The sequence below is a fragment of the Carassius gibelio genome, chromosome A23, assembly GCF_023724105.1.
Source record: "Carassius gibelio isolate Cgi1373 ecotype wild population from Czech Republic chromosome A23, carGib1.2-hapl.c, whole genome shotgun sequence".
NCBI classification, from domain to species: domain Eukaryota; kingdom Metazoa; phylum Chordata; class Actinopteri; order Cypriniformes; family Cyprinidae; genus Carassius; species Carassius gibelio.
Window position 1 is genome coordinate 59,558 of NC_068393.1, and position 19,987 is coordinate 79,544.

Sequence of the window (19,987 nt, forward strand, 5' to 3'; positions counted from 1 at the left end):
AGGACTACTGTGACTAACGTAAGTTTTTGATATTCTTTATTTTCGTGTGGTGATCAATTCACACTGATAGAGATTCATCTTTTCCAATAAGTTTAAATATATATATATATATATATATTGTTGTGGCCAAAAGTTTTGAGAATTACATAAATATTGGAAATTGGAAAAGTTGCTAATTAAGTTTTATAATAGCAATCTGCATATACTCCAGAATGTTATGAAAAGTGATCAGATGAATTGCTTAGTCCTTCTTTGCCATGAAAATTAACTTAATCCCAAAAAAACCTTTCCACTGCATTTCATTGCTGTCATTAAAGGACATAAAAATGGCTTCACAGGCAAGGATAGTGTGGCTACTAAGATTGCACCTAAATCAACAATTTATAGGATCATCAAGAACTTCAAGGAAAGAGGTTCAATTCTTGTAAAGAAGGCTTCAGGGCGTCCAAGAAAGTCCAGCAAGTGCCAGGATCATCTCCTAAAGAGGATTCAGCTGCGGGATCGGAGTGCCACCAGTGCAGAGCTTGCTCAAGAATGGTAGCAAGCAGGTGTGAGCGCATCTGCACGCACAGTGAGGCCAGGACTTTTGGAAGATGGCCTGGTGTCAAGAAGGGCAGCAAAGAAGCCACTTCTCTCCAAAAAAAACATCAGAGATAGATTGATCTTCTGCAGAAAGTATAGTGAATGGACTGCTGAGGACTGGGGCAAAGTCATATTCTCTGATGAAGCCCCTGTCCGATTGTTTGGGGCATCTGGAAAAAGGCTTGTCCGGAGAAGAAAAGGTAAGCACTACCATTAGTCCTGTGTCATGCCAACAGTAAAGCATCCTGACACCATTCATGTTTGGGGTTGCTTCTCATCCAAGGGAGTGGGATCACTCACAATTCTGCCCAAAAACACAGCCATGAATAAAGAATGGTACCAAAACACCCTCCAACAGCAACTTCTTCCAACAATCCAACAACAGTTTGGTGAAGAACAATGCATTTTCCAGCACGATGGAGCACCGTGCCATAAGGCAAAAGTGATAACTAAGTGGCTCGGGGACCAGAATGTTGAAATTTAGGGTCCATGGCCTGGAAACTCCCCAGATCTTAATCCCATTGAGAACTTGTGGTCAATCCTCAAGAGGCAGGTGGACAAACAAAAACCCGCTAATTCTGACAAACTCCAAGAAGTGATTATGAAAGAATGGGTTGCTATCAGTCAGGATTTGGCTAGAAGTTGATTGAGAGCACGCCCAGTCGAATAGCAGAGGTCCTGAAAAAGAAGGGCCAATACTGCAAATACTGACTCTTTGCATAAATGTCATGTAATTGTCGATAAAAGCCTTTTAAGCGTATGAAGTGCTTGTAATTATATTTCAGTACATCACAGAAACAACTGAAACAAAGATCTAAAAGCAGTTTAGCAGCAAACTTTTTGAAAACTAATATTTATGTAATTCTCAAAACTTTTGGCCACGACTGTATATATATATTAGTGGTGGGTCGTTATCGGCATTAACGTGCTGCGTTATGAGCCATTTTAATCTAGTTTAATCTAGATTAATTTCAAGATCACAGTGAGATTAATCTAGATTAAAAAAAAAAATAATCTATGCCCACCACTAATATATATAATATCTTTTATAGCCATTTTTACCTTTTATAAAGCTTTTTTTTGTGCATCATTTTTTTTTTCAGTCTAATTATTAAATTAAACCAATCATTTATAATAATAAGTCACCAAGCAAATAAAATCAGTATTGACAAAATGAATCTTTGCAATGCAGAAGCTTCATCAGAATGGACATTTAGATCCATTTACACACTGTTTAATGCAGGACATGAATGTATTTAACCAGAGACACAAATTAGAATTAAATTTGTTGTCGAAATAGAGCAAAAACAGTCAATATTGTGTCTAAGACATAAGTGTTTTAACATTGAATTGTTGTTTATTGAACAGCTGTATACACATCAATATTACATTTGTAATAATGCAGTGTAAGAAATGTGCACTGGTCTAACCTACAATAATTCCTATTGCCTTCGCTTAACTTTAGTTAACTTACATGCTAGCTCATCATGAGTCATCATGGATGTTAGCTAGAAAAATTAACTATATTTGCCCTTTGTCTTTTAGGCAATTAGCTTTAAATTCGCGGCACAGGTTAATCTTTGTTCATCACCACCAGGGGCGGACTGGCTATCTGGACGTTCTGGAGAAGTCCCCTTGGTATAAAGGAGAAAACATGGTGGAGCTCGTCTCTAGAGCATCCCTGCTATATTCAGGGCTGGGAAGGTTACTTTTAAAACGTATTTCACTACAGATTACACAATACATGCTTTAAAAAGTAATCAGTAACATATTTCGTTAGATTACTCAGGTTTAGTAACTTAATCTAAATACTTTAAAATACTTTGAAATACTTAAGATTTGTAACACAAAGGAACATATTTACTGGATGTCTTGTTTTTATGCTTTCCAACTAGGGCTGAAACGATTAGTCGACATTATCGACAATAAAAAATTGACTACAAATATTTTTGTTGTAGAGTAGTCGTTTGATTTCATTTAACATAATTTAGAGCCTGCAATAATGCAGTTTGACCAGTGTGGCGCTGTATCGCAAGACTGTAATTCAGACCTCCTCGATGCAATTCAAGAGAAGAAGAGACACAGCCCTTGCTCAGCGCTGCTTCAGAGAAATCGAATGGCGTTTGGATATGAAAATATAAAACGCGCGCTTTTCCCTCAATAACAAGACAAACAACAACACAAAAATCACAGCAGTGTGAAAGCAGCAGTTAAAAATGCATCTTATTACACCGATGTGGATGTTTGAACGAGCTCAGTAAAGCATGCACGTCACGTCTATAGTATTTTATGCAATACTTCAAATCAAGCAGCTTTATGGTATTAAACATTTATTATTGAGTATTTGATTAAAGTGTAAGTTTGGTTTGCAGAGATCAAAGCTTAATCTAGCTCATGACTGTTTTGATTATCATAACCCAGTAAGGAATTTTAAGAGAGATTACTCTACCAGTCAAAAGTTTTTGAATGGTAACGTTAAGATTTTTAATGTTAAGGTTTTTTTTTTTTTTTTTTTAAGAAAGTCTCTTTCACTCACCAAGCCTGCATTTATTTGATCCAAAATACATCAAAAGCAGTAATATTGTGCAATATTTTTATGATTTAAAATAACTGCTTTCTATTTGAATATATTGAAAAATGTAATTTATTCTTGTGGTCAAAGCTGAATTTTCTCCAGTCTTTAGTGTCACATGATCTTCAGAAATCATTAAAATATGCTGATTTGCTGCTCAAGACACATTTATTATTATTATTATTATTATTATTATTATTATTATTATTATTATTATCAATATTTAAAACAGTTGAGCACATTTTTTCAAGATTCTTTGATTATAAAGATCCAGAGATCAGAATTTATCTGAAATAAAATGCTATTGTAACATTATACGCAATACCATTCAAAAGCTTGGAGTCAATATATATATATATATATATATATATATATATATATATATATATATATATATATATATATATATATATATTTTTTTATTTTATTTTTTTTTTATTTGGGTGGGGGGAGGGGTTGTTGAAGATCAATCGACAAAGACTTTTCTTTTCTATTTCAAATAAATGCTGATCTTCTGAACTTTCTATTCATTAAAGAAACCTGAAAAATTTTATTCCGCTGTTTTCAACATAATAATAATAATAATAATAATAATAATAATAATAATAAATGTTTTTTTTGGAGCAGCAAATCAGTATATTAGAATGATTTCTGAAGGATCATGTGACTGGAGTAATGATGCTAAAAATTCAGCCTTGAAATCACAGGAATAAATTACATTTTAAAATATATATAAATAACAACAGTTATTTTAAGTTTTTATTTGGATCAAATACATGCAGGCTTGACGAGCAGAAGATACTTCTTTAAAAACAATGTTACTGTTCAAAAATGTTTGACTGGTAGGGAATATAATTGTTTATCCAAAAATAAAACATCTAATCACTTAACTTTATTTTGTTTCTTATCCATATTATATACTTACGAAAGGAGATGTCAGCATGATCAGTTCTGTGCGCACAGGGCACATGCAGAGAGCGCGTCTCAAATCCATTTAACACTGAATTTGCCTCTTCTTGCTCCGTACCGACAAATACATACAAAATGATGTAAAAATACCTGTCTTGGAAAGTTTGTTCGAAAAAACTGTTGGTATTATGTCTTAATTGAAAGTAAACAGAGGAGAAAGAAATCGGATCTGTATAATGATGCTTTGTCTCTTAAAGTGACCGCGCCTAATTTTAATTTTAACGTTAATCCAAGAAAATGAAAGACAGAAAATCACGTACTGCTCTTGACTGAATTACTTTGTAGTTTTAACAAGATTTAATAATTTTTTGCCATTTATTAGTGGGTGCAGGACACTAAAGTCAATTTATGTAAGTGAGTAGGCTACAGCAAAATAAAGTGTAACACTTGCTTTGCAAAATTTGTGATAAACCAGATCAATGGGCCAATCAGAAGACACAGGAGTCGAGGGAGACAAAGGTGGACACACACAAATTTTTATATCAAAAGTAAAAGTGTCAATGAAATAATTAACCAAACAAAAAATAGATTTTGAATCAACAATGCCTTTTTAAAGAAAATAAATTGTACAACATTCAGTTGTGAGTTAAATATTAAAATAATTACCCAAATTAAATGCCAGAAATTATCAACCAACAAAATAAATTTAAAATACTGGTTTGTTACCCACAGTAATAACGACAGAAAGATCAGAGTCCAAACCACACAAAAAATGTGAATTTTCCCTTTTTCTTCTCAGAAAATGCCAGTTCCAAAAGAAAAAAAAAATACCTCAATCCTTAAGTTCAAAAGAGATGAACTCCTACAGAATGAACAGACTGGAGAAATGACACAAATCCACAGGAAGATGAGAAAAGTTGATCCAAGTTCGGTTTACGGGTGGCTCGTCATCTATTTCTTTCGTTTGTCACGCGACTCGATGCATCCACATCAAAGAACGCAGTTCACGATAGAAAATCCATCTTCAAAACACATACATGCAAAACTGGCCTGCACACAACAGGGCAATATCCTTAGTAATTTCTCTTTACATTAGCATCATTTAACACATTTCTAAACAACAATTCGACATTGTAATCACTCTTTACACATTGTGATACATTGCTTTTATGGTTTAGTCTCACATAATACTGTACATAAACCACGTTAGTTTCATTAGTGTTAATTTGGCCTTAAACATTGACACAATCAAGTGAAAGTGACGTGACATTCAGCCAAGTATGGTGACCCATACTCAGAATTTGTGCATTTAACCCATCCGAAGTGCACACACACAGAGCAGTGAACACACACCCGGAGCAGTGGGCAGCCATTTATGCTGCAGCTCCCGGGGAGCAGTTTGGGGTTCAGTGCCTTGCTCAAGGGCACCTAAGATTTATAAATCAGCCCTGAATTTGGCTCGTTCCAGTTTTGTATCTGCTACAATTAATAAATCAAGCAACAGGCCAAAAGCATTATTCAACACAATAAAAAAAATTACCAAACCTCCATCTCATGTTGCTCTAGCTTCTGATAAACTTTGCACTTCATTCTTGGCTCACATGCCAGAAAAGACAGATTCCGTAAACCAGTGCCTCTTTAATGATGCCACTAACATTAGTTATCTGCCGAATCAACCTGGTCAATCCCTGCCTTTTTTCTCTCTGTCTACTCCTTCTTCTGTCTCTGAGTTAATCTTGAAATCCAACCCTTCATCTTGTCATCTTGACCCTGCTCCTACTACTCTACTGAAACTTTGCCATTCAGTTATTTCTGCACCTATCTCTCACTTCATCAATGCATCTCTTACCTCTGCTTCATTTCCTCTTTCACTCAAAACTGCAGCTGTTACCCCTGTTCTCAAGAAACCCAACCTTGATCCCTCAGATTTATCTAATTATCGTCCCATTTCAAATCTCCCCTTCATAGCTAAATTACTGGAAAGTACTGTTGCCTCCCAGCTTCAGTCTATTCTAGTTGAAAATAATCTTTTTGATCCTTTTCAATCTGGTTTTCGCCCTTTGCATAGTACTGAAAATGCTCTAGTTAAGGTACTGAATGATCTGCTTCTCTCTGGTGATTCTGGTTCTTTGTCTATGCTTTTGCTGCTCGACCTCAGCTCTGCCTTCGATACCGTCTCCCATCATCTACTCATTTCGCGCATTTCGGATGTGGGTATTTCTGGTGCTGCTCTTTCCTGGTTCTCCTCTTTTCTCTCTGACAGACTGTTTTACATTTCACTTCAGAATTTTCGCTCAACTACTGTCCCCCTGAAGCAAGGTGTCCCTCAGGGATCCGTTCTTGGGCCATTATTATTTATAATTTATATAATACCTCTTGGTCAGATCCTCCGCCGTCATGGTTTTAATTATCATTTTTATGCTGACGACATTCAATTATATACTACCTGTACATCAACTTTATCTTCCACAACTGACAAAATTGTGTACATGAAATAAAAGATTGGCTTCATTCAAATTTTCTAAAACTTAACATGGAAAAAACTGAGATTATTTTCACTGGACCTTCATCACTCACTAATAAAATTCCTACTAACTTCACCTGTGAGATCGCAGGCTCTCTTATCAAACCATCTAGTACTGTTAAAAATCTTGGTGTAATTTTTGATTCCTCTCTATCTTTCCACTCTCACATTAATTCCATCACTAAATTGGCATTCTTTCATCTACGTCGTATCGCTCAGTTCTGTCCCTTTATCAGTATCTCTGATGCTGAAACTGTCATCCATGCATTTGTCGCCTCATGTCTTGATTACTGCAATGCACTTTTCATCGGCCTATCAGCTAGCTCCATTTCCAGATTACAATACATTCAAAACTCTGCTGCCAGACTACTCACCCACACCAAGCGTTCTGCACATATTTCCCCAATTCTGCATGATCTTCACTGGCTTCCTGTGGCTTACCGTATTAAATTCAAAATTCTCCTTCTCGCTTTTAAGTCTCTGCACGGCCTTGCTCCCCCCTACCTCTGTAACCTGCTTCTCCCCTACACCCCAACTCGCTCTTTACGATCCACTGATTCCAGCCTTCTCGTTGTTCCTCGGCATCGCCTTGCTTCAATGGGGGGCAGATCATTCAGTGTTGTTGCGCCCAAAATGTGGAACTCTCTCCCCCCATCACTCCGTTTTGTTAACACTATCTCTGAATTCAAATCCATGCTCAAAACACACCTATTTTCTGAATGTTATAGTTCTTAGTGGGTTTTTTTTCTTTTCTTTCTCTGCTGGTTGCTGCCCCATCTACCCAATTCTCTCTTACTGTACTTGCACTCTCATTTGCCTATTGTTGTTCTGTCTGCTCTCTTTGTCAATTGCCTTTATTGTTGTTTGTTTATTGTAAGTGTCCTTGAGCTCTGGAAAGGCGCTATATAAATAAAACGTATTATTAACTTATTATAAGTCATGGTATTGAAGGTGGAGAGAGAACTGTACATGCACTCCCCCCACCTACAATTCCTGCCGGCCCGAGACTCGAACTCACAACCTTTCGATTGCCAGTCCAACTCTCTAACCATTAGGCCATGACTTCCCTGGAACAGCAGGAACTCTATGCAAGTAAGTACCTAAACAAATGTCTCCAATCAGTGTAGTGATGTAACAAACTGATTTTCGATTAAATTCTATGTTTTCTTCCAGGTATTTCACAATTAATTATCTTAATAACTCTTCCACTCTCTGTATTCTATCACTGTTTTTTTTTTTTCAATCTGCATTGCTCGCAAGAGGCGGAGTCAGTGCTGCTACCTGGGTCTTTTCCGATTGGATCTCTAACATCTGCAGTGCTATTCAGAGTTCTGATTCGTTGCAATTTGCTGCAATAATTTACATATCACTTAAATTAATAATAAAATGTATAATTTAAACATTTTAATAAAATATTACTGTGACGAGTGGGGCGGGGCCGAGGGATGTGGGAACGAGCAAGGCCGGTCGAGTAATTGGTAAATGAGCGACACCTGCCACCCACCACTGGTCTCGAGTCCCACAGAGGAGATGGAAGGATATAAAACTGGAGCGATGACCGTGAAGGACGAGAGAGGACCAGGCCTGGGCTTTATTTTATGTTTTGCTTTTTATTTGTGCGCATCAGTCGTCCGTGAGGGGCTGGTGTGCTGTTTTGTGTTTATTAGTGTAATTAAAATGTCATTTGGATTGTCCGCCGGTTCCCGCCTCCTTCTTCCCGATGATTATGAAGGTTTTATTATTACAATTACATTGTCACAAAGCTTTGTTTTATTTGCTGTACAATCACATACATAATTAAATATGTAATTATACTGATTTAAATGTTTAATATTTTGAACAAATTAACTTGGGTATAGACTGCAGATATACTAATTTGAGTTTGGGTTACAAAAGTGAACTGTGAAATATTATACCCCAATATTTTTCATACTATGGACTACCAGTGAAATTGATAAACTATTTGGGACCAAAAACTGTTCAGACACTTTGCCCTGACCATGTGTGACGATCATGTATTGGAAACACAAGGAGAGGGTAGATCCAATTGCAAAGTATGATTTAATAACAAAAAGGGTAATACAAAATAAACAGTCCAGGGAGACAAACAAAACAAAACAAAAGAGAAAACCGGATGAAACGGAACAGAAAACTCGGAGGAATGAGAAGGCAGGGGTAAGTCTCGGGAGACGAGAACATATCACACAAAGGGTAAAGACTCCATACACACAACAGGTAAAGACAGGTATTTATAGGGACACTAATGACAATTGATTTCCTGCACCTGTGCGATTAATTGGAGTGCAATTACTGTGAAGACAGGACCAGACTAGAGGAATTAAAGTGCCTATGGTGAAGTGCCTAAGGAGAAGCGAGCTCACTAGGGAACACCCAGGAAAACAGAGACTGACAGCGTGACACCGTGTTTACCAAAGTGGTTCTTCTTTAATTGCTAATTAACCATGAGTGAACAAAATTAAGCATTGCTTGGTCATTGGTCAACAAAGTATTGATAGCTGTGTAAATATTGGCATAGTGACATTTGTCTGACGTTTTGTTTGATTGTAATCCTTTATACACCTTTCTATGAAAGTTTTCTGGCATTATCAAGATAAATTAGCTCTGACAGTTTAACTATAAACTATAAACGTCTAAACTATAGCAAATAAACTATGATAATGTAAGACATGTTGAAGGTATCTGAATACATTTTGGTCTGACTGTTTCTTTTATTTTACATTGAAAACAATGCAGTGCTATTTTACATTTGATTATTCGGTTTCTGTACTTACACCTACAAACTTAAACAAGCTTAAACATTGTGTAAATAGCACAAATAAATAAATATTATGAACATGCAAATTAAACAATTTCAAACAGGGCCCACTGTACTACCTGCACCGGGGCCCCATAAACCCCAGCAACGGCCCTGCAAAGATGATCTATTATTGGACATTTCGAATGAATAAAGACTTCAAGTTCATAGGTAAAACACATAAAGTTATCATTTGACTTTATAAACTTTTATTTCATGCATAATTCAGGGGTATGATTCTTCCGGAAAAATCTGGAAATCCGGCTTTTCCGTCCTGAAAATAATGCTCTCGTAAAAAAAAAAAAAAAATGGCGGATGGTGGTTGCGATGGGTCGGGTATTGGTAAACATAATGACCGCTCACCGCTGCCAACGTTTTTTTTGCCTCTGATTCATGTCGACATGTCACTCCTCAAGTAGTCGAATCATTTGTCACGATTGAAGTTCAAAGTGTATGCGCACTGTTATGAATGCACACAAACCCAACCATCTACTCAAGTGAACAGCTTCAGTTGACTGACGACAGTGAACACGGATGATTCAGCTAAGCAAATCCAATATATTGTCTTTCATTTTTATATGCAGGTCTAGTAAAATTTAACGACTCCTTTGAACTAGGGCTGAATCGAAAAAACGATTCGATTTTGATTTTGGCCTCCATCGATTATGAAAATCCATCGAGATAAAATGATTATTGCACCCCATTCCTGTATCATGTATCACTTTCTTTAAATAAATCACTCATATAAAGTTTTGGTCATATGGCCCCCTCATGATCGTGGTAATTAATCGTAATTACAATATTGACCAAAATAATCGTGATTATGATTTTTGACATAATCGAGCAGCCCTACTTTGAAACGATTCACTTTAATGAATTCATAAAACTGATCTTGGTCGAGTTTCCTGATAACGATGTATCTTAGCTCTGAAGAGCGCTCACAACATACAAGGTTACAAACTCTCACCGCAATTCCACGTGCTTTTCCCAAAAAAATTATTTGACATGAACGTGTTCTACGTGCTACTTAAGAGTCGCTGTCCATTCGCAGAATTCTTGCTGAAATATAACCTATGGAATCGTATTCTGAACGTTCAACCTAATAATCGTCATCTCTTGTGGATTAGCAATCATAGAAGTCTATAATAAAGCTCATAACTACAGGCGGAGGCACTGACAAAATGGCTGAACAGAAAACACAAGAAAAGATACCTTTAAAAAATATAGAGGGAAATAAAGATGTTGTTTTTAATAGATGTAAAGGACACCATAGAAATAAGGAAAAAGAAAAACATCTGGGAGGACAAGAAATGCCCAATAAATTATTTTTTTGGAATTTAATCCCTATTTTTCCCACATTACTCCTTTTTATGATTTTTTTTTCTTTGTTTAATCATTTAATTTAGATGTGTATTTCAATTTTTTTTTCCAATTTTTAATTAATTTATAAATTCATTTAAACAAAAAACTAGTACAATAATTTATTATTAATTTATTATTATACTATATAAATTATGTCACTGTGTGTGGGGTGGGGGTTGGATCTGTCGCCGCGTCATGATAAGTGCACCGTATAGTGTCCTGCTTTTTTGTCCTTTGCCAATCACACCTATGATGATTTGTATGGATCTGTTAACTGAATGCAAAGTGTGAATTTTAGAAGAAAGTTTGTGTTGTGATGAGCATATCGCTCACTGGGAGTTGCTAAATGAACAGCTGCTGCAGTGTTTTTGTTTCAACGGAGAATCAGGTGAGGTATTGGTTAAAATCCCCAAACTGTTTACTTAAATATTAAATTAATAAATGACATCAAAATAAAAGTAATCAATGGTAATCTAAAATACTTTTCAGATGTAACTGTAATCTGATTACAGTTATTTAGTTTTTTAAATACCTAACGCCGTTACATGTATTTTGTTACTCCCCAGCCTTGTATATATAGAGAGAGAGATTTTAGGTTTATGCTTATGCATATTTTAAATTTTGCATTCTGGTCTTTTTCTATATATTTAAAGTATTTTAGTTCATACAATAATACATTTATTTCAATCCCCTACTGAAAAAAAATAAAGAAAGAAAAAAATAAAAATAAAAATAGAAAGCATCATATCATCTGTAATGGTTTTACTGGTTATAATAAAATTGTATTGGTTTTAATGGAACTGTAATGGTGTCTGTTGGTCTCTTCTGTTATTTGGTCGCCTTCTATTAGTGGCTTTTGTTTAAACCATTAACTGTAAAATGTCCCAAAAACACACTACATATTGTTTCTATGGTTTCCTCCACACCAAGACAAACATTGGAAAGGAAGGGAGGGCTTCACTTCTGCGGCTCTCTGTTCCGTTCCATTCACACAGCATGTGTGTTTCGAGAAAATGTACAGGTGTGAGTTTCGTTATCAGGGGCATTGCACAAGATCCCTGATGGGCCCCCATGCCCCCCCCCCCCCCCCATACTATTTTAGTTTTTTAATCCCTACATCAACAAACTGCGCACTGTATGATAACCAAACAAGACTTGATGGACTGAATTGCTCTGCCTGTTTTTCCAGTCCCTCTCTATCTATCATTTGCACACTGTGCTCAAAGCAACACTCATGCTCCCTGCTCTCTTCACTTCCACCATCATCCTCAATCACATCTTCACTATCTTTCTCTACATGAAGTATACATTTGAAATTAACCTCTTATCCTAATTATAACTTACTATAATAAGACATACTGTGATGTTAGTGTCACTTAACACCTTTCAGTCAGAATAGCTAAACATGGTTTGCTTTCATTTTGAACTACATTAGCTCACCTTGTTTCAAATCCGAGGAAGAGGATGAAGAGTCTGTTGTTACTGATGTGACAGTTTCTGAAACTGAGGGGCATGTGTTTCACAATGTTAAGATCTGCTCCTACAAAATCTGACAAATATAATGTTGTTCAATATAATGGTATAACTAATATATTATATAGACTCATTGCATGCAAAGTGAGATATTTCAAGCCTTTATTTGTTGTAATTTTGATGATTATTTATTACTTACAGCTATGAAAACCTTTTCACAATATTCTAATTCTGAATTTGTTGTTTTCATAAGCTGCAAGTCATAAATAATCATCAACATTAAAACAGATGAAGGCTTGAAATATCTCACTTTGCATGCAATGAGTCTATATAATATATTAGTTATACCATTATAACAATATATTAATATATTAACTATATTATATATTAGAATTACTGAAATTAACTTTTGCACAATATTCTTTTTTATTGTTCGAATTTCACTGTAGCTAGCAATGAGATAACAAGCTACCTATGACACTGATTAACCTACTATTGCTAATTTTTGATATTATAGCTTATTAATTTAAAATTAAACATTTCAAGATTACGCTGTTATAATGGTGTGTTGTATGCAAACAGCATTGTTAGTGTTCAGTTTGTTTAAGTAGCTAAAGTAATTTACCTGAGATTACATGTATAACCAAATTGTCATCTAAGTGTATGTTCTGCTCTTTCAATGGGTTGTCTCAGTTCACTTTTTAACACTAACGATTGCCGATTCACGGGGATATTCAAGCAGTTTAGCATTAAAAATTTTGTGCTTTAGTTTGTGCCCACCTTTCTTTGAAATGGAGTCAGTAACCAACCCTAATTTTGTTTTCTTTCCTTCTCCTGTCTTTGTTTTTTGGTGGCCTGATCTGGCTTTCTTTGAGAAAGACGTTCATACAGCGCTCCACCAGATGCTCAACTGATGGTGCGTTCAAGTCCTCCTGGGAAGTTCGTACGCACGAGGTGGGACATCGTGCTCAAGTCACTTTCGTCGGAGCAAGATGGCGGAGTACTTTCTCTTAATTAATAACACAAAAATAAAGCAATGTTCTTAAACTCTTGTTCTAAAAAACGAAGAACAAAGAAATATGCATTAGGTATACTTCGTTTTTTAACGTTTGAAATTAATTGATGAAGCCACTGCCAACTTTATTGTTACAAGTTGCATTGTTATATTATAATGCCATCATATTAAATGTTGTCGATTAACTTACTCCGCTGTAATTAGAAAAGCCTGACAATATCACAGCTAAATACCTTTAAGTATTGTATATTCCGCCATGTTAATCACTGACATGCCCCCAGCTCGTACAGATCGGGGCTTAAAGAAAATCCCGATCTCCCCACTGGTATTTACAATATTGTTGTGGCGTTCATGTGCATTCAACTTGGAAATACGATCTATACGAGATGACTTGAATGCACAATAACATAAACTGCGTGCAGATGGACTAAACCATTTGGTGCATTAGCAATGGGGTGGGATCATGAGACCGTCAGTCAATCAACCAAGTTATTCAGCCAATACACAAAATGTATGTTTCATCTGACATTCATTATTTAATTTAATTAGAAAATGAAAATATCCAGGTAAAATAAAATATATTCCAGACTTTTAAAGGGCCCTCTTGTTGTCCGTTAGAGAATGAGGTTTTCAGGCCATAAGTAACCGAACTGTGTGTGAATGTGAGCGTATTAAAGTCTTAAATACAGGACTGAAAACCGTATTCTGCTGCTGTGTGAATGAGGCCAGAGTCTCAACATTTCCCGAACTGACCTGATATTTAGATTCTTTATTAGTTTGACAGGGAAAGCTGTGCACAAACAGAAACACACACACACACACACACACACACACACACACACACACACACACACACACACACACACAGACACACACACACACACACACACACATTAATTAATTAATTAATTATTAAAATTTAATATATATATATATATATATATATATATATATATATATATATATATATATATACACACACACATATATAAACTCCCCAGAAAAAGGGCACTATGTCTCGAAGAAAAAGGACAGGTGCTCAAGCCCCTTTTGTTGTCTATGTGTGCATGTGGCTGCTAGAGAGGGCTCTATGGTATTTTATTTACTGTGAATTGAGTGTCTGGAATGGGGAATATGTATATAAACACTTTTATTCGTAGAGTCTGATGAGTTATCTTCAATCACTGCTGTTGCTGTAGTTGACATTAAAACTAAATTGGAAATAAGAGAAAAAAGACTGCCTACAAAATAGTCTGATAAGCTAGACATTGCAAACAGGCTATTGTCTCAAATATAAATATGAGCTACAGATATAAACTTGTGGAGATAAGGTCAGAAGGTTTGAAGCTTGTGGTGCCAGTCTGTCATTCAAGTCTGAACAAAACGTAACTCATATCAAGGCGTTATGATAACGACATCTCTGAGAGTCTGATAGATAAAAGAAAACAATATATATTTTTTTTCCTAATGTGTGCATCAGATCAATTAAACACAGGAGCTGGAATGTGTGTGAGAGGTGCTACAACAGACCACAAATCTGATGTGATGATTAACCAGTCTGTGAGAAAGACTGCTGGTGTGTGAGAGAGATGATGAACCTTGTGTAGGAGCTGCTGCTGTAGTCCGGCTCGATGTCATCTCAGAGATTGAGCTGCTGAATGGATTCAGTGTTGAATCTGGAGCTGCAGAAGATGAACATCAGATGCATCATAATACTGTCAAACACACCTGAACAAGCTAATCAGAAGGGATGGGCAAATCAATCCTGAAATATCAGTATATCGATACGGATGCATGATCATGTTCTATTCTGTAATGTTAGTATAAATCATATACTGTCAGAATAAAAAGGTTGCATTTGATACGTGCAACACCCTTTCACTGGTAGTCCCTCATAAAAATGTACCATAGTTTTACTAAAGTGACCATGGTTTAACTATAGTATTTGTAGATGTCTGTGGTTATCACTACAGTAAACACATTTTAACCATGTGTGAACAAAAATATAACTTAAAGGGTTCATATGATTCAATTTCAATTATTCCTTTCTTTTTGGAGTGTTACAAGCTGTTTGTGAATAGATGATATCCCTAAAGTTGCAAAGACTAAAGTCTCAAACCCAAAGAGATATTCTTTATAAAAGTTAAGACTGGTCCATGCCCCTTTAAAACACCTTGTTTAAACACACCCCCACATTTCTACATCACTGTGTGGGAAGATTTGCATGATGCTGCCCAGATGTTCATGCACAGAAAGAAGGTGTAACCTTTTATTCTCGCTGTTGTATTGTTGTTGCAGCCGCTGCCATGTTGTATAGACGTTGTGTGTTTCACTGTGCAAGTGAAACTACTTTGTTTGTTCTTCCAAAAGAAGACACTAGATATCAGTGGTTAAGTTGTATTTACAGAACTGTTCCAGAACCAAATATTCAGATTTAAGATGGTCTGTCTGAATACTCAGTTCTGATTGGCTGACAGGTGTTGATTAAATTCATTTAACAGCCCAGGTATTTCCAGGTCAGTTTAATCATGTATTATATTATTGCCCTTCCTAAAAACATTGGTAACCATAGTAACATCTAACAAGTAGTAACTGACAAAAATAACCATCATTTTTATTGTTCCAGTCAAATATGGCAGTGAGAATATTATTAACATCTTTAATATGCTGGCAAATGACCATTGCATAAGCGTGATAATCAACGGCTAGCTGTGAATTAAACCGCTGTTTTTCAAATCGTTTAATGCACAGCTAGCTGTTGATTATCCCTTACGTGTGCTGAGTATTTTACGGAGGACTGATTCCTGAACGTAGCCGACAATGATATCTGTGACACAAAGCTGTTTCTATAAAGTGAGACAGTTTCTACTTTGTGAGGACAGTCTTGTGCTTCTGACTCACTGTCTGTAAGTACATTTTACATATTTTAAAGAATTTGTTACTGATGATTCAAACGTGAGTTTTGAGCAGTGTAGAGTAGCGCTTGTTGTTTGTTGTTTCTCAGATCACAAATGCAGACATGGTTTTATGTTTATGCAGCGAGATACGCAATGCAACATGTATAAAGACAGTATAAGTCATTATCATCAGTAATTATGTCCCCACTGGATGCAGCAAATGCCTCGTTTGTAATGAGTTTTACTGCTTTTGTCTGGTTGTGCTGCTGGGAGACACATCACAGTATGGTGAGGGGCGTAACATTTCCATCACATGCTTGAGGAATTCAGCCAATCACAAAGCACTGGAGAGATGGCCAATCAGAGCTCACTTCGCTTTTTTTGTTTTTTGGAAACACCCTTTAAACATGAAGAACAGATATTTTCCACATACACATTACCAACTACTCCAATAGATCAATCAATAAATAAAAAGTAGTTCCTACAATCCACAGTTGTTGGATCTAGATAAACCGAAGTAAAATGCACAAACACTGAAAAAAAAGGTTTTTTTTTTATTTTGTATATTTTTTTTACTTGATAATGTTAGAATTAAAATGAAAAGTTTAGTTTTAGTTGAACTTAGTCAATGTTTTGTTACTTCTATAGCTCAGCTATATTGAGCAGATTCTAGTATGTTCACGTCAGTTGTTTTTGACTGTGGTGAAGCGTGGAGCTCAGGTTGTGGCGGCTGTTGTAAGTGAGTGTCGTCTATGATTGACGGGAGGACGGGTCAACAGACATTCACAGAGCAACAATACCAAAACCAGCTGATCATACCGACTACAGTTAAAATATGCAGCTTATAGATCACATGCATTGAACAAATAAAACAATGTTTATCACTGAACTGATATTAACACGAAGCAACAAACACCACAGTCATCATCTACAACCAAACCACTTCAGAATACCAGAAACTCTGATAAAAAGTCCAAATAACTGAACAATAAGACTTGACTTTCAAAATCCATGATATAACACTTGATTTTAACTTTATTTCATTGAAACTATTAATTTAAATGATAACCTGCATTTTTTAATCCGGACACGAGATGATTCAGTTCATCAACAGTGAGAGTTCAGTTTTTTGACTGTACCTTCTGTAGGAGTTACTGCTGCTGCTGTAGTTGAGTTTGTGTTGTGGACTGAGGACCGTGCTGTGGTTGAATCAGCTTGAGCTGTAAAAGATGAATGTTAGTTCAGATCAGATCAGTCTCAATTCCTTCATTATTCCCATCATCAGGTTCTGGACTGTTAAACTCGACTGCAGTTCATTAGTTTGCAGCAGTGCTTTGAGATTCTTCTGTCAGACTGAAAGAAGCTTTTGTTCCTTGGTTTGTTCTGCTTCAGTGACTCTAACAGTCTTTAATGATACTGACATTATGAGACTCTAAAACTGATTGATGAGATGTTTTCTCACCTGAACTCTCGACAGTGTATGTGACTGAGGTCTTGACTTGATCTCTCTGAGTAACTTCACATCTCCACTCTCTGTTGTGATCTTCATTCAGGAGTGTTGTATTCAGAGAGATGATACAGGGATCTGATGAGGATGATATCTGATATCTGGAGTCTGATTTAACACCAGTCTGATTCACCCAGAACAGATGAATTCTCTCAGAACGGATCCAATCATCACAAGAGACTCGAGGATATGAATACAGCTGACAGAAGAGAGTCACAGAGAGACCTGCACTGATCTCAGTGTGTGAGGATGAGACTGAAACACAGAATAACACACACATCACACACTCTTCAATCATCATCAGAGATTAAATCAATAATTTACCCTTTTAAAATTGACCACATAATCATAAATTACCATGAAGAACATGCAGATCAACGCGTGTGTCATTTCTTAGTCTTGGTCCACTCTCACCAGTCCATTGTTGACAGATGTAAGATCCATAATCTTCTGTTGAGATGTTCCTGATGTTCAGAGAGCAGTCAGACCCCAGACTCAGTCTCTCATGTCTCTCTATGTCTTTCTTTATCCCTAAAGTAATCAGTTCAACTGTTGTTGAATTGCTGGGTCTGTTATAGATCCATGTAGTTGATGTACAGTCCTGAAGAGCATTATTACAGGACAGAGTGACGTTTCCACCAGAACTGATGAACACATGAACATCATCCACTCCACTGACACCTGAAACACAAGAACATCTGATTATTAATGTTATTAATTATATTAATGTCAGCATAAAAAGCAGAAGATTCAGATCATACAGTTTTTTTATAATTTAATGCAAACAACACACTCTCAGAATAAAGTGTTTCTTTATCAGAGAGCTGTTCAAATCACAAACACACTCTCAATATGAAATTAACTCAGCATCAGATTTTTGAGTGCGTTCAGGAATAATCCAGTATGTTCTGTGGTAAACACAAGATTAAACTGATCATGTTCAGATTAACTCTTTCTCTGACTGATCACACTGAGTGTCTTGAAGAGAAAACACAGATTTCTTTACCTGTGAGAAGTGAAGAGAGAAAGATCAGTCCCAGCAGACACAGATGATTATTATCAGACATTCTCTCTTTCTCTGTCTTTCTCTTCAGTATATGATCTCAACTCTTTCTTTAAATACTCCCAGCTCTTCCTGTGTTTGTTCACTTCCTCTGATCTACAGACTGAGTGTTTAAATCATGCTAGAGTTGCTATAATAGTCATATTTCTCCTTCATTCTTCAGTCTGAACTGCATAGTGTTAACCACATTTGCTCTTAGTCCAATCTATAGGCCATTCTTTACTTCACTGTTAGTTTAGTAGTTTCCTGCATGACATTAAATTCTAGAAATAAAATCATTATTATTTTCCTCTATCCATGACTCTCTTGTAGAAATTAATTCTAAAATAGTTTTTAAAGTATTTCAAAATTATTAACATCAATTCCTGTTTGGTCAAACAGAGTCTTTGCACACGCTATACGAGCGTCTCTAAAGTGCTTCTACACATGGATCATAACATACAGCTTTTCATCAGATCCAGAGTCCTTTATTAACACTATAAACTCCAGCACATCTTCCCTTCGGATTCCACAGCAGCACGAGTCTCAGACGGCTGATGATTCACGGAGAGATGGATTTGTGTGCTGTGACACAGACTGAGATGTTTAAACAGATGCTGTTTTTGAATTGGTAGTAAAAAGATATATTTTATGAATGCTTTGGTTTGTCATCATGAGCAGAAAGATGAATGTGCCACTCAGTGATATCTTTTAGAGTCCAGAACAGTGACATCAGACAAACTTCTCACAAAACTCTAGACTCTCACAACAAAGTGCTCACTACGGTCTCCACGCTTGCTTGATTGAACATATAAAGATCATTTATTTGCTGTGTTTCTGTGAATGATTATGATAATAGTGATTATTGAATCATCATATCATACTCAGTTTTACAGTGATGTTTTGCATCTATTCAGAGTCCAGACCTTCTCACTAAGCTGAGATGGTTGACTCTCATAACTAAGTATAGCAGCTGTGTTTGGAAACACATCACTCATGTTACTCAGAACTCAGCTTGACCACAGTAGAGCTGAGCTCATCTCGCAGCCCAGTTTAGACTGATAGGTGTGAATCTGCTTCATTCTGATGTCACTTCCTCTTCCTTCTGTAAGTGAGCTGCAGCTTTCAGTTAACAATGAAATGAGTTCAGACTGTTTAATAAACTGATCTGAACCCTAATTTTAATTAAATCAACATCCTTCTGAATTAAATTGTATTTAAATTTCTATAAAAATCAATTAATATACAGTATGAGAGCAGTTTACTTTAACTTCATCAAGTCCTCCTTT

At 36.0% G+C, this 19,987-nt stretch overlaps 1 protein-coding gene across 1 annotated transcript in view; it reads right to left on the reverse strand.

Annotated features, from left to right (window-relative positions):
- The window catches only part of LOC127944296 (uncharacterized), a 25,618-nt gene extending 6,859 nt beyond the window's left edge, over positions 1-18,759 (reverse strand). Inside the window, exons 1-6 of the mRNA XM_052540183.1 lie at positions 18,663-18,759; positions 18,014-18,337; positions 17,612-17,911; positions 17,289-17,369; positions 14,851-14,934; positions 12,205-12,313 (exon numbers count right to left, since the gene is read on the reverse strand). Coding sequence (XP_052396143.1) covers positions 12,205-12,313; positions 14,851-14,934; positions 17,289-17,369; positions 17,612-17,911; positions 18,014-18,337; positions 18,663-18,723 — 959 coding nt within the window. The 5' untranslated portion in view covers positions 18,724-18,759. The remainder of the gene's footprint in view (positions 1-12,204; positions 12,314-14,850; positions 14,935-17,288; positions 17,370-17,611; positions 17,912-18,013; positions 18,338-18,662) is intronic.
- Between the last annotated feature and the right edge of the window lie 1,228 nt (positions 18,760-19,987).